Source organism: Chiloscyllium punctatum, chromosome 23 (assembly GCF_047496795.1).
Source record: "Chiloscyllium punctatum isolate Juve2018m chromosome 23, sChiPun1.3, whole genome shotgun sequence".
Lineage (NCBI taxonomy): Eukaryota > Metazoa > Chordata > Chondrichthyes > Orectolobiformes > Hemiscylliidae > Chiloscyllium > Chiloscyllium punctatum.
The window spans coordinates 57,620,307-57,645,449 of NC_092761.1; the positions used below are offsets into that span (position 1 = coordinate 57,620,307).

General features: G+C 43.5%; 1 protein-coding gene across 1 annotated transcript in view; it reads right to left on the bottom strand.

The window, feature by feature from the left end:
* LOC140493955 (CMP-N-acetylneuraminate-beta-galactosamide-alpha-2,3-sialyltransferase 4-like) overlaps positions 1–25,143 on the bottom strand; it is a 61,078-nt gene that overhangs the window by 16,088 nt on the left and 19,847 nt on the right. Inside the window, exons 2-5 of the mRNA XM_072592907.1 lie at positions 24,271–24,371; positions 14,952–15,012; positions 12,943–13,038; positions 4,250–4,439 (exon numbers count right to left, since the gene is read on the bottom strand). Coding sequence (XP_072449008.1) covers positions 4,250–4,439; positions 12,943–13,038; positions 14,952–15,012; positions 24,271–24,371 — 448 coding nt within the window. The remainder of the gene's footprint in view (positions 1–4,249; positions 4,440–12,942; positions 13,039–14,951; positions 15,013–24,270; positions 24,372–25,143) is intronic.

Here is a 25,143-nt window from a genome sequence, read left to right on the forward strand (position 1 = left end):
TATGTTTGTCCTGGATGGGGTTCCTGGGGTTTGTAGTGATGTAATTTCCTGTTCGTTTTCTGAGGGGTTGATAGATGGTATCTAGATCTATGTGTTTGTTTATGGCGTTGTGGTTGGAGTGCCAGGCCTCTAGGAATTCTCTAGCATGTCTTTGCTTAGCCTGTCCCAGGATAGATGTGTTGTCCCAGTCGAAAAGATAGCTTTTTTTAATCTGTGTGTAGGGCTACGAGGGAGAGAGGGTCGTGTCTTTTTGTGGCTAGCTGGTGTTCGTGTATCCTGGTGGCTAACTTTCTTCCTGTTTGTCCTACGTAGTGTTTGTGGCAGTCCTTGCATGGAATTTTGTAGACGACGCTGGTTTTGTCCATGGGTTGCACTGGGTCTTTTAAGTTTGTTAGTTTTTGTTTGAGAGTGGGTTTGTGTGCTACTAGGATTCCGAGGGGTCTTAGCAGTCTGGCTGTCAGGCTAAGCAAAGACATGCCAGAGAATTCCTAGAGGCCTGGCACTCCAACCACAATGCCATAAACAAACACATAGATCTGGAAACCATCTATCAACCCCTCAGACAACGAACAGGAAATGACATCACCACAAAGCCCAGGAACCCCATCCAGGACAAACATATAAATAGAAAGCAGGAGACAACAGCTTCACTTCACTTGGAGGTCACCACTGATGATGTTACATAGCCAGGTAATAAAATGTCTGGATATCAAACCTACAGCTCAGCGAGCAAACCTACACCCTAAACCTCAACCTGAGCTACAAACCTTCACGAGCCTTGCAAAAATTAAGTAGCTCTCGGCCCGGAGAGGCACTGTGAGCTGCTGCCGCATTGCCATCTTGGATTTCTTTTCGAATTGAATTTAAAATGGAAATGCCTGCATGGATTGATATTGGAACTGACTGTGTGGGAGTGTATTGGTAATGTCTGTTGGGGGTGGATGTTATAATGGAACTGTTTATCTGCATAGTGGAAATGTTCTATTGAACATAGAATGGAAATTATAGATTAGAACCAGAAAGGAGTGGGGAGGCTAAGGTGGAAAGTTGCTGAATTCAGGGACAGCAACCTGCTTTGCAATGACCCTGTTACCACATAAAGTGATATTAATACCCCTCAAACAGCAAGCTGCCTGCACAGTTTCATGAGTTTTGGATGCAGCCCAGAAGTGAACTCACTGTCGAGTGGCTGCCCACCTGAACTGAGGGACCGCATTCATGTGAGACTAGCATCATGTGGAGTGAATGTGCCTAATTACAGCCAGACGGAAACCCTTATAGGAGAGGGAAAATAGAGGAGAGATTGCATTCTGGTTGCAGTCTTCAGTCTTCAGAGAAGAGCTTAAAAGATGCAACATGCTGTAGAAGGCACCCTGGTGTTTTAAATGCTGTCTTGAAGTTACTGATGCAGCAGGTAGACTGAACAGGGAACCAGGCAGAACCTTGGAACATGTGCTGGGAAGGCGAGTGGGAGCAGGGGTACAAGGCATGAATAACACCAGCTTAGCCCAACAATGTGGAAGCTACAAGAGGTTTGATGATCTTGCACAAGTGGTCAAGGTTAGACAGTGCAATGGATATTGCCCGGCATATAGACATTTCCATTACACATTCACGGAAAAATCCATTTTGCTGTCACACAAGACTAATCTTTGCTCTTCAGTCAGGACAGTTCATGGCTGTGTAATTTTGACTTGGGAAAGAAGAGCAAGGCAGGTCTGATTTTGGGTTGGGGCAATGATGGAGAATGGAAGAGGCACAGGTGAAAATGGGGACAGCTGGCCCTAGAAAGAGAAAGGAGACTGCTAGGAGCAGAGGTGAGCTGGGTCAAATACCATTTTGTCTCAAACATTAATCAAGTACTAAAGCAAGAATCAGCCCCATCTACCCCTCCTACCCTCCTCATGCTTCATCCAAACCAAGCCATTGGCTGACTGACTGATGCACTGGAGTTGAAATGCTATTGCAATAGTAGGGTTTTGAGGGTGGGGGTGAGGGGGCGCAAGGGAGGGGGGAATGTGGAATTGAAGAACCAATCAGAACATGATCTGAAATTCGGAATGAAGATCATTCTTCAGTATCCAGCAGAGAAATGCTAGTCTAATGATGACCTGTTGTAAAAACTCATCTGATTCTGACAATCTTCAATTGTCAGAAAAGCCATTTGGTTCCTTTAGGGAAGGAAATCTTCCATGGACTGGCCTGCATATGACTTCAGACCCACAGCAAGAGGTTAACTCTTAACTGCTCTCTGGAATGGTCCAGCAAGCCACACAGTTGTATTAATCACTACAAAGTCTCAAGAAAGAAATCAAACCAGACTGATCACCTGGCACCAACTTAGACAGCAGAATAGACAATAGGAGACACAGCCCTGCCGAATCTGCAAAGTCCTTCTTGCTAACATCTGGGGGCTAGTGCCAAATTGGGAGAGCTGTCTCACAGAGTAACAGCTTGTCAGTCACACTAATGAAATCATCAGGTGGCATGGTGGCTCAGTGGTTAGCACTGTTACCTCACAGCACAGGAATCTGGATTAAAATTCATTTTCAGGTGACTGTCTGTGTGGAGTTGCGCATTCTCCCCATGTCTGCGTGGGTTTCCTCTGGGTGCTCCAGTTTCCTTCCACGGTCCAAAGATGTGCATGTTAGGTGAATTGGCCGTGCTAAATTGCCCATAGCATTCAGGAATGTGTAAGCTAGGTACATGACTTAGGCAAATGTAGATAGAGTAATGGAATGGGTGGGATACTCTTCGGAGTGGACTAGTTGGGCTAAATGGCCTGTTTCCACGCTCTAGGAATTCTATGAATCGATGAACATATGGGACGTACAAACACCTGGCAATGACCATCTCCAATAAGAGACATTCATCTCTGAATCCACACGATCAATATTTCTGGGCTTACCATTGATCAGAAACTCAACAGGACCTCATCATGTAAACACAGTGGCAAAAAGAGCAGGTCAGAGGCTAGGAATATTGCAGTGAGTAACTTACTTCCTGACTCCCCATTTACAAGGCACAAGTCAGGATTGTGATGGATTACTCCCCACTTGCCTGGATGGGTGCAGCTCAAACAACATTCAGGAAGCTTGACACCATCCAGGACAAAGTAGCCAGTTGATTGGCTCCATATTCGCAAGCATTCACTCCCTCCACCACTTACACTCAGTAGCAGCAGTGTGTACTATCTACATGGTGCACTGCAGAAATTCACCAAATGTTGAGTTTCTGATCAATGGTAAGCCTGTTTCCACACTGTAAGTTATCTAATCAAATCTAAATTGTCCATAGTGTTCGGTGCATTAGTCAGAGAGAAATGGGACTGAGTGAGTTACTCTTCAGAGGATTGGTGTGGACTGGTTGGGCTGAAGGGCCTGTTTCCACACTGTAGGGAATCTAATCTAATCTTTATGTCACAGAAACGTTTTCTCTGTTTCCATGATCCGCACCCCCAGCCTTTCAGCAGCTCTTTCCTTTCCCTTTCCTGCATATTCTCATCTAGTTTTCTTTGAAATGCAACTCAGTGACTTATCTCAGTCATTTCCTCTGACAGTGAGTGAGGTAATATCATTAAGCATTTCTGCGGCTTAAGACATCTGAAAACAGAAGGCAAGCCTCGTGCAAAATGTTAACATTTATTGCAAACACATAAAGGCAAGAGCTTCATAAGAGCCTTCTTCCGTCAGGTTGCAATCTGATTTTGTCATGACACAGCTGCTTATGCTTATGGTGAAAGTGAGAACTGCAGATGCTGGAGATCAGAGTCAAAATTAGAGTGGTGCTGGAAAAGCACAGCATGTCAGGCAGCATCCAAGGAGCAGGAAAATCGACGTTACGGGCAGGAGCCCTTCATCAAGAAGCTTATGCTTCTGCTCAGTCGCTCAAGGTTGAGGTACAGTTAACCACCTGATCTGCAATGACTATCACATGCTTTTATTTCAGTCATATGTGGGATCACCAACCCATTTATTTGTCCTGCCTGTTTCTTCTGGGAGTTACCTGACCTCCCATACCAATGTGACTGAGTCAGAATGCATTGTTTTGTAAACGGTGGGCTGCAAATTCACTACATCATTTATCAGAACAAGGCCCCCGAACAATTGAGCTTTTGCAAGCAAAGGTTTAGCTGCAACTCTTAACCATTTCGTGAACACAGTACAGAAGCACCGCATAGTAATTCTGAATGGCTCCGGTCTGGGTGTAGCTGGTGTGAACCATTACAGTTTCAATCCAGGATACCTACTTTTGTCTCATTGTACACGATTGCCTTCAACCAGTGGATGTCAGCTGTCTTAAATGGTACGAGCACAAAGAGTGTATCAAGATTGTTTTCAACGGTGGGATCTTCAATTGTTGATTCCGGGTAAAAGATCCTTAGGGTTGTTTTGTTTCCAACATCCTCCTCATAGCCTCTCACTGGAGCATTGTTTAATCTAGAAACAGGAAACATTAAGAGACCAGTTCAAAAGTCATTATTATGCCCAATTAACATTCCATTTTAAATTATTTTAATCACATTGACTTTTATATGGATTTATTGATTGCATTTTAGACTTTACTTAGGTGATTTTATTATTATAAATCTCCAATGAGTACCTATCATTTAGAGCAATAATTCTTCCCTTTTGAAAGATTGACTCATTGATAAGTGACAGAACAATGGACATCACTGTCACCAGCATTCCAATGACATCATTAGACTTTCCCCGACTGAAATGCTTGAGTATTCCCATCAATCCTGATGTCACCATCTCATCATGTACTTCAGTCCGATCTTTTACATAGAATTCCATATAGCATTCACAGCACAGAGGCCATTTGGCCCAACTGTTCCCCACTGCTTTACAAGTCCCTTCTCTATCAAAAGGAAACATATTAAAACAGCCTTCTATTCATTTTTCCATCATATACTTTTCTAGATTCTGCCTTAAATGTATCTACATTATTCTTTTAAACCTCTCTTCATGGAGGCACATTCCATATTCTCATCACTCCTTGTGTAAAATTCCTTTTGAATTCTTGATTATGGATTAGAAGGAACAGTTCTTCATTGAACCTATTTATATCATTTGATTAAATGGCTTCCCTTGGCAGTATTCAGCAAGGTTAGTTTTGCTCTCAGTTGGCACTTGATGAGGAGAGATCTTCATCACATCTGTGAGTTCCAGTCTTAACCCTCATCTGTGACCTCCCAATTTCAAACAGACACCTTTACTGTCAGTTTGGCAACTTGTTGATGGACAATTCGACATTGTAACTGGCAGCTGAAAGGGAAAATTCGATTTGGCGATTGAAACTGAAAAGCGACAGTGTTGGTATTTGAAGTGGGAAAGGAAAGTGCCAAGCGGCCAGCATGAATTTCAGCCAGGTTGTGAGTTTATTTGTTGCAGCCCATGGGAATAATGGTGAAGCAAATTGAGAACAGGACAGGAAACCTGTATCCATGGATAATCAGTTGGAAGTTTGTGTGATAAGAGGTGGGACATCAATGTGATTGGCATTACATCCAGGATCAACTTATAGTGCAGTAAGAAATCTGATTATCCTACCGAGATCAATAAGTTTAGTTAAATTTTACATCTTTCAAGCATTCTGCCTAGCCCTATTAGAATCATCAGCTTCCAATCCCTCCCTTCCCTGCTTGTCTCTATAAATCCACACAGAACACTTCAGAGTACTTCATTCGATTGGCCTTTGTACATTCAGAGAATGCATATTATATTTTAGAATTCGTGCGGATTTTTAAATTATTTCTATTTTTATTCTTTTATCAATTTTGAACTGCAAGCTTGAGATGCCTTGGGGACTTTGGGACAGCTTGAGGTAAAAGGAAAAGAACACACCAAACAAGCTTTGCTTATTTGTGAAGTCGGGCCTAGAGACTAATGTAGGGCTGACTTCTGTTTAAAGGGGTTCCAACCCCCAAGAAGTGCAGCATGTTTAAGCCTACAGCAGAAATTCAGCTATTGAGGAGGTCAATATCTGGGAGTTGGTTCCGGCAAGTCTGGAAGAGAATCTATGTTCAAGCAGATGACACTTGTTGAATGGTGACCAACCCCTCAGGGACAGTCTATCAGTCTATCTGGGCAGAACCAGAATTAAAGTTACTTGTTTGACTGATGTTTTCTGAGAGATGGTTCTGGGTTGCTGCTGAGACAACATGAAGCTTTGAAAGCTCCTTGCCTAATTTATGACACCAACTTCCTGAAGTCCAAACATATGAAAGCTGAGTTGGGCATAATTCTGGTTTTGCCTGGGTAAACTCAGAAAGTGACCCTGATCAACAATTCAGAAAAGTAACCAAGGAGTTCACATTTATCCCTCAGAGACGACACATTGTGAAAGTTATTTAAGTAACCTGGCCAGTTTTGATATTTTCTTTTCTTCATGCCAACTGTTTTTGTCTGTTTGTCTTTTGTTTTGTGATTACCATGAACCATTGCCTTCTCAATGGTCACCATCATGTTGGATGTAATTTGTGACTTTGATAAGGACCAATACAGACATGTCACTAAGGTTAAAGAGGGTTAGAGAGGATGGATCATGGGTGTTGAAAGAAAGATGAAGACAGAATTGAGTGGCATCAACAGGAAAAAGAGAAAGGGAGATTGGAGATGGAGACAGATTGCAAGGATTGAGTGTCATGGATACATTTTTGAGGAGGGAAGAGTTGACTTAGATTTGAAGGAGATAGATAAAGGCACTAAACAAAGATAACGGCTAATGATATCAGCTAAGCTGGGGGTCAAGAAAAGATATGGTTGGTCAGCAGGTAAGTGGCAATAGGATTGAGGGGGCAGGAACTGAGTGTCATGGACAGAGTGAGTTCAGAGATCGGATGGCAGGCATTAAGATAGAGATTAATGGAGAAAGGAATGAGATCAGAGCTGGCAGGTAATCTATTGAGGCATCAACATCAACTTCACAAGTTTTCAAATCTCTCCTACCCCCACCTCAGCCCAGATGTACCCCTCCAACTCAGCACCACCCTCTTGGGGGCCTGAAAACAAAAGTTTTGGGTTTAAAGCACCAACATTAATTAGCTGACCATGTTGTTTAACTTTATTTCTGCTGAAGTTATTGTGTGTTTAACAAATGGTTAAGTTTTTTTTTGTTTAAGATACAAAAACATTGAATGGAAATTAATTATTTGCAAAGTCTGGGGTGATTATTCAAAAAGACTGATGAGGAACCATTGCAGTGACTATTCTGAAGTCTTTGACGGTTGGATTTTACTGTATTGCAAATACAGAGGTAGAAAGGCTGATTTGGTTTGACTTTCTATCTCCATGTCATAACAAAATTTGACACCAACCACAAATGAGAACATTTATTGATCGATTAAAGAGTTTAGTTTGAAGCAGCATCTGAAATGGGAGAAAGAGGTGGTGAGGCAGAGTATTTTAGTATTTCAAGTCCAATATCTAAGGCCGAGACAACTGAAAACATGGTTGGCAATGTTGAAGCCATTAAAAATGTAAATACGCAAGGGGCAAAAATTGGAGATGATTGCAAGGATGGAGGAGATAACAGAGATAGTCAGACTAGAGACCTCAAAGACATTTGTAAATGACTGGAGGGATTTCAATATTGAGACATTGCTTCATCAAGACCCATAGAGAAGAGGGAAGCTGATTGAATGTGTCTTAATTGATGCAAGTTAAGATGCATGTCAAATGATTTTAATCTGTTCAAGTTTGTGGAGATAAGAGGTCAGCAAACAGGGCTTTAGAATGATAGGCAACAAAGACAGAGGTGAGGATTTCAGCAGCGGGTGAGCTGTGCAAGGCAGTAGCGAATATACGATTGGAAGCTCAGTCCATGGCCCAAAAGGAAGGCAAGGTTATAGTTTCTGGTTCAACCTCAGACAGTTAATCAGAGCAAGGGGTAGCGTCAGTGACTAGAAAATGGAATCTTTGTTGTTGGAGGGATCAACATCTTTCTAACATATAATTGGAATATATTTATTTTCATCCAACACCAATATCAATTAATCAGTATAAAGAGACAATGGATTGTCCAAGGGAACTGGAGCTCTTGCAGTCAATTTACATGCAAAGCCTGACAGTTCAGATGATAGTGCTAGCAGGTAGCCTACAGATGAGAAGTAGGAGATTGCAAAGGATAGATCCTTGGGAGACTCCAGAGATAACAATGGTAGGGCAGGAGGAGAAGTCATTTGAGGAGCCTCTTTGGTAACAACTAAGCATAGAATTAAGGAATCCAACCCAGATGGACAACAGGGGAGGGGAATTGGAAAAACGTTGATGTGGTCAACCAGCCAGGCTGAGGATGATGATGGGGGCTAATTTATTAAAAATATGGGTGCCACTGGCTGGGCCAACATTTATTCCTAACTGCCCTGAAGAATGGGAGAGTGAGCTGCTTTCTTAAACCATTGCATGTCAGGACTGTTCGGAAGAGAGTTCCAGGGTTTTGACCCAATGACAATGAGGGAGTAACAATATATTTCTCAAGTCAGAATGATGTGTACCTTGAAGGGGACCTTAAAGGTGATGGTGTTCCCATGTGTCTGTTGGCTTTGTCTTTCTAGGGCATGAGTTTGTAAGGTACTGACAGAAGAACCTTGGCAACGTATTGCAATGGATTTTGTAAATGGTACACACTCATGCCATTGTGTGATGAAGGAAGCGCTAGCTGAGGTTGTGACTTAGGCTCCTAGTCAAAGAGGGGTACTTGGTCCTGGATGATCTCAAGTTTCTTGAGTGTTTTTGCACCCATCCAGGCAAGTGGAGAGCGGCTAGTAGATGGTGAACAGGCTTTGGGGATATCCCATGTCAAAGCAGTCACTTTCACCTCACCTCTCGAGTTGAGCTCTTTTATGATATTTGGACCAAATTTGTAAAGGGGTCAAGATCTATATGAGATGAGGAGCTGAGTTACTCCCATAGAGTTCCCAGCTTCTGACCTTTCTTGTAGCCAGAGCTAGTCCAATATAGTCTCTAGTTAATGGTAACCTCAGGTATGTTCATAATCTGGGATTCAGTGATGATAATGCCATTGACTGTCAAAGGACAATGGTTAGATTCTTTCTTGTGGGAAATGGTCATCGCCTGGCATGTGTGTCTATGAATGTCACTTATCACATGTTAACATAAACCTGGATGTTGTCTATGTCTTATTGCATATGGACACAATATAATGAGTGATGCTGAACACTATGTAATCAACAGTGAATATCCCCATTTCTGACTTCATGATGAAGGGAAGGCCATTCCCAATGAGCTTGCGCATGACCCACACTAGCTCATATTGTGTATACTTCAAATGGAGCTCCAGTGCATCAATACATTTATTTCCCAAGCATTAATGGTTTTGTGTTAATTTTTCCCTCTGGGTTGATGAAACACCTAAAGATGGCTAGGCTTGGGGGTCTACCTTGAGGAACTCCTCGTGCTGTGGTGACCTGACGCTGAGATGATTGACCTCCAACAACCACAACCACCTTCCTATTTGATTGGTATGATTCTAATCAGCGAAGAGGTTTCCCTCTGATTTCCATTGACTCCAGTTTGCTAGGGGCTCCTTGGTACCACACTGATTAATCCCAAGGCTTAATATCAAGGATAATCACTCTCACTCACCTTTTGACTTCAGCTCTTTTGCCTCTATTTGGATCAAGATGTCATGACATCAGTATCTGAATGACCTGAGCAAAATGCTAATTTGCAGAAGTGACCATTTTAGTCCCACTTGATGACATTGCTGATGACCCTTGCTACCTATTTGCTAATGATCTTATTTGGTAGTAATTAACAGAGTTTAGGACATACCTGAGCAACTTCCTATATTGCCAGATAGATGTCAGTCTATGAAAATGACATTGTGACATCGTCATCATAGAATGCCAACAGTGTGTCCTTTGGCCCAACAAGTCCATACCAATCCTCAGAACAGTAACCAACCCAGACCCATTCCCCTACATTTATCCCTGACTAATGCACCTAACTATAGATCCCTGAACACTATGGGCAATTTAGCATGGCCAATCTACCTATACTGCACAGCTTTAGACTGTGGGAGGAAATCAGAGCACCCAGAGTAAACACGTGCAGACACAGGGAGAATGTGCAAACTCCACACAGACAGTCACCCGAAGCTGGAATCGAACCCAAGTCCCTGGCACTTTGAGGCAGCAGTGCAAACCACTGAGCCACCATGCCATCTCATTTGATTGGCTTTAAATTCAGAGTTTATTTGATTCACATTTCACCAATCCCATGGTGAGATTCAAACCCATGTTGCCTGAACAGTAATCTGGGGTGATGGATTACAAATCCAGTGACATTACCATGACCCCATTGCCTTCTCAATGGTCACCATCATGTTGGATGTAATTTGTGACTTTGATAAGGACCAATGCAGATATTCACTCAGGTTAAAGAGGGTTAAAGAGGATGGATCATGGGTGTTGAAAGAAAGATGAAGACAGAATTGAGTGGCATCAACAGGAAAAAGAGAAAGGGAGATTGGAGATGGAGACAGATTGCAAGGATTGAGCGTCACGGATACATTTTTGAGGAGGGAAGAGTTGACTTAGATTTGAAGGAGATAGATAAAGGCACTAAACAAAGATAACGGCTAATGATATCAGCTAAGCTGGGGGTCAAGAAAAGATATGATTGGTCAGCAGGTAAGTGGCAATAGGATTGAGGGGGCAGGAACTGAGTGTCATGGACAGCGTGAGTTCAGAGATCGGATGGCAGGCATTAAGATAGAGATTAATGGAGAAAGGAATGAGATCAGAGCTGGCAGGTAATCTATTGAGGCATCAACATCAACTTCACAAGTTTTCAAATCTCTCCTTCCCCCACCTCAGCCCAGATGTACCCCTCCAACTCAGCACCACACTCTTTACCTGTCCTACCTGTCCATCTTCCTTTCCACCGATCTGCTTCACTCTCCCCACCAGCCTATCACAATTATTCTCCTATCTATAGCCTTCCCAGTTACCTTCCCCACAACCCCACCCCCACCCTCCTACATATTTCTCAGCTCCCTTGCCCGTCCACATTCCTGAGGAAGGGCTAGTGCTCGAAACATTGATTCTCCTGCTCCCCGGATGCTGCCTGACCTGCTGCGCTTTTCCAGTGCCACATTTGTTTGACTCCAACTCTGCAGCATCTGCAATCCTCACTTTCTCCTTTCACCTAATTGGTCTAGTTTCACAAAAACGCTTGTTTTAGCATAGCTACACATCTCTGAGCTCTTCAGCAGGCAATATATTATTGCTGCAATGACTTTAACCATGCACAGAAGAATGGACTATAATCTTGTGATAAAAACAATGACTGCAGATGCTGAAAACCAAATACTGGATTAGTGGTGCTGGAAGAGCACAGCAGTTCAGGCAGCATCCAACGAGCAGCGAAATCGACGTTTCGGGCAAAAGCCCTTCATCAGGAATAAAGGCAGTGAGCCTGAAGCGTGGAGAGATAAGCTAGAGGAGGGTGGGGGTGGGGAGAAAGTAGCATAGAATACAATGGGTGTGTGGGGGAGGAAATGAAGGCGATAGGTCAGGGAGGAGAGGGTGGAGTGGATAGGTGGAAAAGAAGATAGGCAGGTCGGACAAGTCCGGACAAGTCAAGGAGACAGTTACTGAGCTGGAAGTTTGAAACTAGGATGAGGTGGGGGAAGGGGAAATGAGGAAGCTGTTGAAGTCCACATTGATGCCCTGGGGTTGAAGTGTTCTGAGGCGGAAGGTGAGGCGCTCTTCCTCCAGGCGTCTGGTGGTGAGGGAGCGGCGGTGAAGGAGGCCCAGGACCTCCATGTCCTCGGCAGAGTGGGAGGGGGAGTTGAAATGTTGGGTCACGGGGCGGTGTGGTTGATTGGTACGGGTGTCCCGGAGATGTTCCCTAAAGCGCTCTGCTAAGAGGTGCCCAGTCTCCCCAATGTAGAGGAGACCACATCGGGAGCAACGGATACAATAAATGATATTGGTGGATGTGCAGGTGAAACTTTGATGGATGTGGAAGGCTTCCACATCCATCAAAGTTTCACCTGCACATCCACCAATATCATTTATTGTATCCGTTGCTCCCGATGTGGTCTCCTCTACATTGGGGAGACTGGGCGCCTTCTAGCAGAGCGCTTTAGGGAACATCTCCGGGACACCCGCACCAATCAACCACACCACCCCGTGACCCAACATTTCAACTCCCCCTCCCACTCTGCCGAGGACATGGAGGTCCTGGGCCTCCTTCACCGCCGCTCCCTCACCACCAGATGCCTGGAGGAAGAGCGCCTCACCTTCCGCCTCAGAACACTTCAACCCCAGGGCATCAATGTGGACTTCAACAGCTTCCTCATTTCCCCTTCCCCCACCTCATCCTAGTTTCAAACTTCCAGCTCAGTAACTGTGTCCTTGACTTGTCCGGACTTGTCCGTCCTGCCTATCTTCTTTTCCACCTATCCACTCCACCCTTTCCTCCTTGACCTATCACCTTCATCTCCTCCCCCACTCACCCATTGTACTCTATGCTACTTTCTTCCCACCCCCTCCCTCCTCTAGCTTATCTCTCCACGCTTCAGGCTCACTGCCTTTATTCCTGATGAAGGGCTTTTGCCCGAAACGTCGATTTCGCTGCTCATTGGATGCTGCCTGAACTGCTGTGCTCTTCCAGCACCACTAATTCAGTATATAATCTTGTGATACCTCTCCTAGTTTAGGCATTCAGTTTACCTTGTGAAGTAGAGCTTGGTTTATTGCAATCTTGCCTCTGACTCAGGACATGAACAGGAAGGTTAAGGCTAAGATAGCATTGTAGAACTGGGGACAGCAGCACTGTGGGAGCTGCTCCTTCACTCTGTATTGAAGTATCAGCTATGTGTTTGTGTCTCTTTGACGCTTTAAATTAACGGTCAGAGTCGATAATGGCTGACACCAAACCGATACTGTAAAGCAAAGCGACTCACCGAATAACAATATCGTACTTGTTGATTGTTTTTCCCAGGGAGCTGTTCCTCAGAGTGTCTCCATTGCCAACGACAACACATCGTTTACAATCTAACCTGAAAAGACCAAAACCTTATATTAAAGCAGGATTAATATATGCTGTGACTGAACGTTACAAAGTGAGAAGTTCAAATTTATTTAATTGGTGAATAATTTCTATTGTTGTTACAGCCAACAACATATGACAGATAAATATTTATAAAGGGACAGAGCATAAATGCTATGTTAATGATTGTTTACTTTAAACAATCATGACAACGATCTCCATGTTCCATGTTATGGTGCACCTGGACATGTCAGATGATAGTTTTAGAAATCAGTCCAAGCTTTGTTGGTTTTGGAGCTACGCTCATTCACCTTTTGCCATTTGTGATTAAATGGGAATTCATTGGGCTAATTAAACTTCTAATTGCAAAAGAAAATAATTCATGGATGCAATTATTGTCTATTTGATCTCAATACTCACCTCCCTACACCATGTAAATACTTGTGTGGCAATGCAAAGCAGACTGTATTTTTTTCTGTAATTGTCTGTATTTTACATTCTCAGTTACCACGATGGGTCATACTCCAACTCCAACAACCATCTACTTATTTATTTTCTTCACCATAATCAAGCATCTCAAGTCACTTCACAGAATTATTATAAAGCAAAATAGGACTCCAAAACATTGTATCATGTAAAGAGATATCAGGTCAGAGGGCCGGAATCTTTGGCAAAGAGGTAGGTTCCTAGGAGTGTTTGAAAGGTGAAAATTGGGTTTGAGAGCTGGACAGTTGTAGAGATTCCAGAGTTTGGGACCTAGGTAACTGAAAGCATGGCAACCAATGGTGGAAAAAGTATAATTGGAACTGCAGGAGAGGCCAGAATGAAATGGGCACAGATATCTCAGAGGGTTGTGGGCCTGGGTGAGATGACAGTGAAGGGGAAGGATGTGTCCATGGAGGGATTTTGGAGCAAGGATGAGAATATTAAAATCAACATGTTGTTTGAATGCAAGTCAATTAATGAAGATCACTGATCACATTGGGGTCATAGAGGAGTTGACGTTGCTGCGAGTTAAGAAATGGGCAGCAGAGTTTTGGGTGAGCTCAAAGTTATGATTGAATGTTGGAGACTAGCTAGGAGTGTACTTGAATAGTTCAGAGTAGATATAAGGAAGACAGACAAGATGGGCTAAGGCAGAAATGAATCAGGCATTGTCAGGTAGGCTTAGCAATGGCATAAAAATTAGTTCACAAGTTTGCCTCTGGGTTGAATATGATTCCAAGATTCAAACAGACGCTTTAATCTCAGACTGTTGCCAAGGAGATAGATAGAGATGGTGGAGAGGAAATAGAGCATGGCGCGTGAGGACTGTAAACAAAGGCTTTCATCTTCCTCACTTTAATTGAAGGAAATACATGTTCATCAACACTGGGTGTCACACAAACCATCTGAGAATTTAGCAATAGAGGTGAAGAGATGGTTTATTGAGGCGGCCTGATGACATCATGAGCAATACTCATGGGAGTCGCAATAATCTGCATGGAGACGGAGTTGCGGCCATGGTTAGCTTGAGCAATCTGTACAAGTATGTCAGGGCAGCAGAGGAAAGTAATTCAAATCAAGAGCAGGTAACTCTAGGAGATAAAAGCTGAGGAGCATGCAATGTCTCTGACTCTGCTGACATTTTCTGTCTATAATCAGATTCTTCTTCGGAACTGAAATGCTTCCATTCAGGCATCTGCGGGCTTGGAACCAATTCTGAAGAAGACTCATCTTGAAGTGGAAATGTCAACTCTGGTTCTCTCTCCTTGGACGTTGCCAGACCTGCTGAGGATTTGCAATATAATTTTTATCCCAATGTCTCACCCATGTTCTGCTCTGCATTATGAATGTAACAGTAATGAGAAACATACATCCAGAGGATTGTTCAAGAAGGGGAAAAGTATCCCTGGAAAGTAGATCCCGGAGCGGATGATTTACCTGTCTATCTCATCTGGCATGTTGCACTGTGTTCGACCCAATATCTTTTTGACAATGGCTTCTGGAAGGAGAAAGATAAATTTACCCTGACATAATAAATACTTTAGAGAACACAAAAACTCAGCCTCTGTTGCTGTTTCTCACCTTGGTTGCTTTACCCAAAACTCAATCAGCCTCAAAATTTTAAAGGGCTCCATCGCACTTCAGACCTGTCACAAGGCAATGTATTTGGGGAATCATGTCATATCCCGGGCATTACATTTCAGACATTTTTAAAACATGAAAGACTTGCTGATTCTGTTCTGATCAGAATTATTCTATCTTCAAACTTCATAAGTAATCATTAAACTCTTTCCCTCAATGATGACTGCAAGAGATGTTGAGAAGACATTTTATAGCTCCTTGGGTCACAGATGAGACCAGCTGAGTGAAAAAAACCCTGAAGTGACAATAAAGTATGGTGGTGATGGGAGAGGGGTTTGGGGATATGGCAATTGTAGATAACTGGCCTAAACACTGGAAACAGTCTTTATAAATGAAAACTTTTCAACTTAAGAAAACATACTAGTGAGCAATACCAAAGGCTGATTGTGTTGCCCTTTGCTATTTTAAGCAGCTAATGGCCTGAATTTGCACTCAATATACCAGAGAGACTTGCTGTTGTGCTTGCTGGTGTCAACTGTTCACTACTTGTTCAGCAGGATGATGGGTGTCAGTGCAATTGAAAATCTGATGAGGTGAAAATCTAGACATCGGATCCAAAGGTAAAATGACCATCTAGGAGCATTAGGAATACCAAACGAGGGTCAGACTGAGCCATTGTACAATAGAAGCTATCGTTGGCAGAACAAAAATCATGTTGAGCATTGGAGAAACTGAGAGCAATAACGTGGAAGGAGTAACTTTGCGCTTGTACATAAATGCCATTACTCCATCACTAAAACCTTCTAGTTCCATCTTTATAGCATCACCAAAGTCAGTCTTGCTTCAGCTCTTCTGTTACTGAAATCCTTTGTTACTTTTAGGCTGACTATTCCATTACACTGCTATCAGCCTCCCACATTCTAAATTCTCATATTCCCAAGAGGTCATCCAAACTGCTGTTGCCCATATCTTACTGCACCATGACATGTTTACCCTTTCACACTTTAGCTCACTGGCCAACAATGGCTCTCAGTTAAGCAACAACTTGAATTTAAAATTCTCTTCCTTGCTTTCACATCCTGCAGTATACTAATGCCTCCTTAACTCTCCAGTCACCTCAAGTTGCATAACCCTCTAAGATATCTCTACTCCTCCAAATCTGGCCTCTTAACTCAGTTGTAATCACTCCACTCTTGGTGGTCATGTCTTAAGCTGCCAAACCCTAAGCCACATTGATAACTTGGATGAGGAAAGTGAATGTGTGGTCACCAAAATTGGTGATGATACAAAAATAGGTGGGAAGGCAAGCAATGACACAAAGTATACAGAGGCATTTCGGTTTTCATTCACTCACGGGACGTAAGTGTCACTGACTGGATGGCTATTCACTGCCCAGAGAGTAGTTAAGAGTCAACTACATTGTTGTAAGGTCTGGAGTCATATGGAGGTCAGAATAACAATCTCCATCCCAAAAGGACATCAGTGAACCGAATGGGTTTGTTCAACAATCAGTAATGGTTTTGTGGTCATCATTAGATTCTTTCCAGAGTTTATCGATTTCAAATTCCACCATCTGCAGTGGTGAGATTCAAACTGAGGTCCTTAGTATCTGAGGATAGAGAGAATAAATGAGCCAGCAAAACATTGAAAGGTGGAATATAACGTGGAAAAATGTGAGGCTATATGCTCTAATAGAAAGGATAGAGATATTGGATATTAGTTAAATAGAAAGACAGACTGCAGAAAGCTGCAGTACACTGGGATTTAGGGTTCTCAAGCACAAATCAGAAAAAAACGTTCAGTGGGTAATAGAGAAGGCAAGTTGAATGTTGGTCTTATGTTAAAAATAGTGAAGTTTTGCTAAACTACACAAGGCACTAGTTAGACCACAGCTGGAATACAGTGACGTTAAGGCCCCATTGCCTATGGAATGATGTGCTGGCAGGGGAGGCAATCCAGAGAAGCTTCACGAGGTTGATTCCAGGCGTAGAGGGATTTTCTTCTGAGGAGAGGGTGAGTAGGTTGGGTAGGTTGGGTCAGCACTCATTGAATTTTAGAAGAATGAGAGGACACCTTATTGAAACATATTAGATTTTTCAGAGGTGGGAAGAGTCGAGGACCAGAGAACATAATCAAGAATAAGGCATTGCACTTTTCAGACAGAAACAAGGAAAAATTTCATAATCTCATCCACGGGACCCACACAGACACGGGGAGAACATGCAAACTCCTCACAGACAGTCACCTGAGGCTGGAGTCAGGCAAGGTCCCTGGCACTGTGAGGGAGCAGCACTAACCACTGAGTCACCATGCCACTACATGTCTGAGTTCTTATCAAAATGATGGAAAATATTATCAACAGTGCTATCAAGTGGCACTTGTTCAGCAATAACCTGGTCACTGATGTTTGGTTAAGTACCATGCAGGGTCATTCAGTTCTTGACCTCATTATTGGCTTGCTTCAAATTTGGACAAAAGGCTTAACTCCAGAGATTTTCCACTGTAGCAAAATAGCATCTCTCTTCCTGTCCTTCTCCAGCATCAGGATATCCAGTTCCATGATCATTGCCTCTGGAATCTTTTCTGTGTCCTGGTTTTCCATCTTCCTTGCTTTAAGTTACATCCATGCTGTTCAGCCAACTTCCCTTTAAGAGGAATAGGTTGCTTTTAAGAACAAAGTGCTGGCTGTTTCATTTGCCTTCAGTATAACACTGTTATCTCGCTGAGTATACAGACAGCACAAGGAGGAAGCCTGCAGTAAAAAACTTACTTGGCCCCAGGATACATTTGTGAACTGCTACCACTCTGCCCCAAGACATGTAGCCGCCAAGATTTTAAGCCCAGTATCTTTTGGAAAACAGGCAAAAGTTAGGATTTTTTTGGTGCAACAACGCAGATATCTCCTCATTTCTCCTACTCCAGCTGCGTCATGTTGGTGTACATTTACCTCTGAATATTGCTGATGCTCCTTCCATTGATCCTTCACTTCCTTATTTGAAAATAATACATTGCATGCTCATTTTGGGTTAGCAAAGCCATTTGACTGACCTTGAACCAAGTAATGACACAACTTTGTGTGAAGAATGATTTCCTGTAAAATATTGGTTGCAGAGGAGACAGTGAAGAAGATTTTCTATGATTACAAAGGGATCTTTGTAATTAGTGCTGTTCAATTGTGTTTTACAGAATAATATAAACTACCTGACCAGACATGCTAAAATTACATCTTGCAACAAAAGTATAACCTGAGCATTATTACTGTCAGTCCCGTGGGTGAGATTATGAAATTTGCATTTTATTAATACGGTGAACAGGCACTGCTCCCTAAGTCAAGTCAACTTATTTTTAGATCACATAGACTTTGGAAGCCACAAAAGGCTTTACAATAATGAACCATTTTGCATTCTAGTGACAATTTTAACAAGATGGTAACCACCAAATCCCACGCATCAAGATCCTAATAAAAGCCAGTATCATAAGGAACAAATAACGTCTTTTAAATATTGGCTGAGAGATTCGTATCAATGTGGAAACCAGGGAGCTTCCCCAGCACAAAGTATATTTCAAAAACACTCCAAATGAAAGAGACAGCTCAAGCAATTTAGCACTCCCTAAGAAAACAATAACCTGGATTGGTGCTAACATCTGGCAAATGTCTACCTCATCAGTTAATTGCTTCTTCCACAGAAACATGATTATGTCTGTAAACACTAAACAGACTGCATTCATCAAATTAAAAATCACACACCACCAGGTTATAGTCCAACAAGTTTAATTGGAAGCACATGAGCTTTCGGAGCAACACTCCTTCATCAGGTGATAGTCGCTCCGAAAGCTAATGTGCTTCCAATTAAACCTGTTGGACTATAACCTGGTGTTGTGTGATTTTTAACTTTGTACACCCCAGTCCAACACCGGCATCTCCAAATCATGTCTTCATCAAATTACATTCAGTGCTCCAACTACCAATGATACAACCTGATCCCTCAAAAAGGTGCTGCGGGAGAATTATTTCAAGTCAGTCCTGAGTTTAGTTGCAGGTTTATTTCTTTGGCTGCAGACTTATGGGGTTCTGAATGACGTGGGCTAAGGCGAGATGTGGGCAGATTTGGGTGAGGCATCTGGCAAGGTTCATCTCAAAGTTAGAAGCATCTTTTATGCTGCTGCTGAGTAGCGAAGGGAATTTTTCTTGAGGCAGCAGTGAGTTGCCAAAAAGGGGGATTATAGGTTGTAAGACATCTCACTAAATGTTCCAACTCACCTCATTAACATTCTCCTCCCAACTTATGAAACAAAATAGTTGTTGAGTTTTCTTGACGTGAGATTCGAGGGAGTACTGGAATCTCCAGCTCACCCCTGGCTGTGAGGAGCCTCCAAGTTGCTCAGCTTAAACAGCATCTCAGGCATGACCCACAGGCACCAACCGCACGCACCCCTCATTCATGGACATGAGCCAACCTTTTAACATCCTCATGACACCTCTCTGATCCACTTGTAAGATACTCAGGAAGCACAGATCTGCGTTGCAAGGTACACCAGTAACAGGACTGACACCCAGCTCGTAAATTGGGTGAGGCCTGCATCGCAGGGCTGCTTGCTTTGCTTTGTCATGGTTCACATCCATAGTGCCGGATTCTGTGCCTTTGGAATCCCTGTTTCACTGTGTCAGTTAGCACATTGATGCTTCAGCTGGAGCCAAAGGCTCTCAAAACTGCTGTATTGACATGCTGTTTTGTGCAGCCACACAAGAAGGTGGTCCATCTTTGAGAATGAGTCCAGTGTTGGTTCAGGAGAGTGCAAGTATAGCCTTTATGGCCTGCAAGGGGTTGGGGGGAGGTGGGGGGGGGGGGGGGTGTCAAGACTGGGGGAGAAAACACAATCCCTTGTAGAGAGGGAGACGAGGGAAGCTTGAGCTGTTTGTTGGTGAGGTAAAACAGCATTGGTGGGTATGATAGATAGTGGGAAGGGAGATTATTGGGAATGATCAGTATTATAGCTTTTACTATCAAGCATAGAGGAGCAGAGTGGGTATCATTAAGGTGTAATGTTAATGCAGTTGGATATAAAGTGCAATGTGGTGGGTCTCCACAAGGATGGGCTGTGTTGTCAGGGTAGCATGAGATAGAGAGGGACATGGAGGCTCTGGGATGGGTTTTTGCGGGGAGGTACCTGTTGACCAAGTGGAACCTGATGATGACAGTGTCCACCATCAGCTGTGCCCTCCGGCATTACTTGCTGTTTCTAGGTGCAAAATGCAACCCAAAGATTGGGGCATTGCGCATGGTGTCAAGAGCCAATATCAGTTTGATGGGGAAAAGAGCAGGACTCACATCTGCTGGACAATATAGCAATGAGGAAGTGAATTCATGAAACACGCATTTTCAAACATCAGCAAAGCTTAATTTGAATCATTTCCTTACCTATTTGTTGTCAGGCAGCATGAAGGTGTTTAGCGTTCGGAGACTCATCCAGGGCAGACTGCACAATTCCATTGGCGCTTGTAAATTGAAACACTGGCACCTCAATGATGCTGCAGTAAGCAGCAATGATGTTAAAAGCGGCCAATGGTAAACCATTAATCATGCAATTTTCCAAGGGGCTTTGGGAGATGGATGTCATCACTTCTTTATCTATTGTTTGAGTATAATGATTGTCTGTACTGTATGCGGTGGAAAATTTCATGATTGATGTGGGTTTGGGTTGGGAAGAGGGTCAGAGCACAGCAGGCTGTCCCTTTTGATGGAATATCTTGGTCTCTTAGCCACTGCGGCACCTTCACCAAGTTGGTGCCCGTGATAAGGCTGAAGCTGAATGAATGGTGTTATTGGCTCCCTGTATGTCTCACGGTGTGAAGGGATGTGTGCAGCCCTCATCTGCAGGCAATGCCACCAACAACTCCTCTAAGACCCAAGAACCTCTTTCACTCCTTGTGTTCCCAGCAGAGACCACTTCCACTGAGAGTCCTGTGCCTTGCTGTTGATCACTGGTGGCTGCCTTCCTGAGGAATTGAAGGTGCAGGGAGGAGGTTTGGGACCAAAGGGAAGCTCAGGAGCAGCAACAAGCTACCATGGAAAACAAGAAACCCAACCAATATGCAGGGCCCCTCAATATTGAGGACCACAAGAGGCAGAGTTTTTGCTCCTGATTCCATTTCCTGAGGATGAGTGAGGCATGGTGTCGATACAGGCTTTGTTTGTCCTGGAACACTATGACAGCAATGTGACAGATGTTGGAGATAGACCCGAGGAACGGGAGGCTATCTTCTCCGGAGGCTGTGTAGGGGATAGCAGCTTTGAGTGTCTCTGTGACTGGTTCCTTCCAGGGAGTGACGGCTCACTCAGTCTGAATGGGATCTCTCAGTCATGTACCCACAATGCATCTGCATGGTGAGTGATGTCAGCAATGGAAGATCACCCTGACTCATTTTGTTTCCCGATGATGAGGCCAGTGCTGCAGCCTGTGCAGTAGGACTCAGGAACATAACTGACTTTCCCCATTGACTGTATACACATGGCACTGAGAGGGCCGTATCACAATGCTGTGGAATTCATCAACAGTCACTGGTTACATTCCATTAATATTCTGGTGATCTGTGATCACTGTTACCACTTCCTAGAGGTGTGTGTCCACCACCCTGGGAACTGCCAAGGCCCCTATATCCTGGAGCACTCTCATGTATGTGGTGTGTTTGTGGGTCCAGGACCTTACCAGGGAGGAAGGGAAACCCACTGTGACCATGTCTCATGACTCATCTCACAACCCTCTGACTAATACAGAGAATGGATATGATGCTGCCCATCCTTCGAGCAAGTCCATGGGGGGGCCGCTGATTAAGCTGCTGAAGGTGTGGTCCCACTGTTTGGACTGGTTTGGGGGGTGGTCCTCCATATAGTCTGGGCAGAGTGTGCTGCATCATCCTGGTGTGCTGTGCCCTACATAATCGGTGCAGGCAATGAGCTTATGTGATGGACACTGAGGGGATGGATATCGTTTTCTGAGGGGCTGAAGGGTGAGGACATTGAGGAGGAGGGAGCTCTCCCTGTCCATGACAGAGCTAAGATGTGCTGGGTGCTACAAACCAGACAGGAGCTGACTCAGCCTCTGTTCCAGTCGCTAAGTACAAGTACACCATCATGGGCTGTGTAAAACTGTGGGGCTTTATCCTAAATTTCCAATTGTGAATGTAATGAGGAAATAACAAGCATGTTTTTTGAAAGCAAGCAACATGACGCTCATTATAAGCACTGTTTACACTGCTGCTTATTCCAGCAATGGGTAAAGTATGGTTGAAGATGATGTGGAGCAGAGGGGCTAGGTACAGATGGAATGTGATTGGTGAAGGTAGTGAGCTGATCTGTGAACTAGCAAACAGTTATTGATGATAAACATCTTTTGCCTGACAACAATTATGTTCAGTTAACTAAACAAGATCCAGAGAACTCACCAGATCCCCCCAAGTTTGGAAGATACTGTTTTCTGCAGTAAAAGCCACTTTCCCCTGATTCTCCTTCAGTATTTCCTATAAGTTGTGGCATTTAATTGATAAATCAGAGAAGTTCTATAAATGGACCAGCCACCTTGTACCTCGTGTAAACCAGCGGAAGCATCTGAAGAAGAAAGACTGGAAGGCAAGCATTCTGACCAGCACAACAACCAAACCTAAATAAGAGAGAATCTAACCACTGCTGCTTGATATTCAATGGCATTACTATCACTGAATTCTCCAATATCAACACCCGGGGTGGGGGTGGGGGGGAGGTGGGGTGTGTGTGTGTGTGTGTGTGTGTGTGTGTGTGTGTGGAGTGGGAGGTGGTGACCATTATTCAGAAACTGTAAAAGGCTAGACATATAAAACAGTGGCTATAAGAGTGGGCCAAAGGCTACAAATTGTCCAGCGAGTAACTTCCCTCCTGACTTCCCAAAGTCTGTCTACTAGTCAGGTACAAGTCAGGAGTGTGGTGGAGTACTTCTCACTTGTCTAGATGGGTGCAGCTCATTCAACACTCCTTGTCAACAAGGACAAAGCAGCCCACTTGATTGGCACCACATCCAGAAACATCCACTCCCTCCACCATCGATGCTCGGTAGCAGTAGTGTGTACTATCTACAAGGTGCAGTACAGAAATTCACCAAAGATCCTTAGACAGCACCTTCTGAATCCACAACCACTTTCATCTAGAAGGACAAGGGCAACAGATATATGGAAACACCACCACCTGCAAGATCCTCTTCAAGATATCACCATCCTGACTTGGAAATATATTGTCATTCTGTCAGTGTCACTTGGTCAAAATCCTGGAATTCCCTCGCTAAAGATATTATGGCTCTCTGTACAGCATATAGACTGAAAATTGAAAAGGGAGCTCACCCTTGCTTTCTCAAGGGCAACTAGACATGAGCAATAAATTCTGGCCGAGCAAGTGATGGCCATATCCCATGTGTGAGTAAACAAGTAGGTAAGTAGATAAATAAGAATCTCAACAACCCTACAGACAGGAACCGCTGAACTGCCTTCACTCTCTTTCCCTCTGTCCATGCACTTTCTGGTCTGTCCATCTGTTTAGGGAATGCTTATCAGGAGATTATAGTTTTAGTTAGTAAAGCTTTATAGATGGGTCATAATTGTTTACCTGCAGCTAACGTCCAGTTAGTCGTATTAAAATTGTTCCAGATTAGTACAGAAACCCCACTTGAGTTTTCGATCGACTTGGGCCTGAAAGTCAGGTAAACTGGGGAATCTCAGTAGTTTGAGAACCTTGCACGTGTGTGATGGCTCTAGAAATAATAGGACTTGATTTCCAGCAAATTATCCCAGAGAGGAGTCACAACTTGAGTACCAAGGGAACAAAAGGTAATCAAGGATATGCAGGAATGGGGAGGTGAGGTTAAAATCAAATCAGCCATGATCCTATTGAATGGGACGAGGTTCAAAGGGCCAAGAGACTTATTCTTGTTCCTTGTTTCATGTTAATATCTATAAAATACCTTGGGTCATAATGCCGGGATTTGGTTTATATTCTGGGGGAGAATTGCAGTCTGTAACCATTTTCTTTGTGTTCCCTTTAGATGACTGGTAAATAAAAGCTTAAGTTTGGATACGTCAGACAGTGGAGCGACATTCTTACAGTTTCCTACTGAAGACAGACCAAATGAAAGGCATTGCAATATTCCTCACCATTGCCTTTAATCCCATATGGCAGTGAATGAAGCAGATAGGTTGGCTTGTACCACCAACCACTCTCAATCGTTACAAAAACATTGGTATTTCGAATAAAACTGAAAAAGAAGCAGATCAAAGAGTAAGAGATCAGAGTAAATCAAAAATTTTAAATCTAAATAAGGCAATAGGAAAGGTCGATAGTTGTTCACTCACTTTGGGAGGATTGGCAAATCATGTTCTTTTGAGAGCCAGGATGTACAATGTGTAGTTTCACTGTAATGAAACACAGACAGGTTGATGAGAAAGGAATTTTGTTGTTTCTCTGTCACAATAAATTTAACCTGCTAGCCTGTGGCCGGATGGGCCTCTCAAAATGATAGATTTTTGAAAATGGACAATAAATGGGGCATGCTGGGAACTTGAGACAAGCCTTGGTTAAAGTGACTGTGCTAATAAAACATCCTGCAGAATCCAGACAAGCTGCAGCTACAGACAGACAGTCTGTAATTGACCCAGCAGCTGCAGACAATACTATATACAGTCTGAATGTCATCCCCAGGACAATCAGAAACTTTGAGTTGTTTGCCAGACACAGGGCACCTCACACCCTTATTTGGAGGGAGCTACCTGACTTACACCTCCAGGAATGGAGGCCTAAGCACCACCGTGACATCGACATGTCACCGCCTGGTTGGGTCGGATCGATCGGGATGATCGAGCGCGCATATGTGTGTGGGGAGGGTGGGTGGGGTTGTGTGATGCTTAGTGGGATATGTGAGGTAAAACACAGAAAGTCAGAAGAAACCCAGTGGGATTAGGACCAGAACATGGTGAAAACCATACCCTTAGTAGGATCCAAGCCCTATACCCCTTTAGTTAATTGAGAAT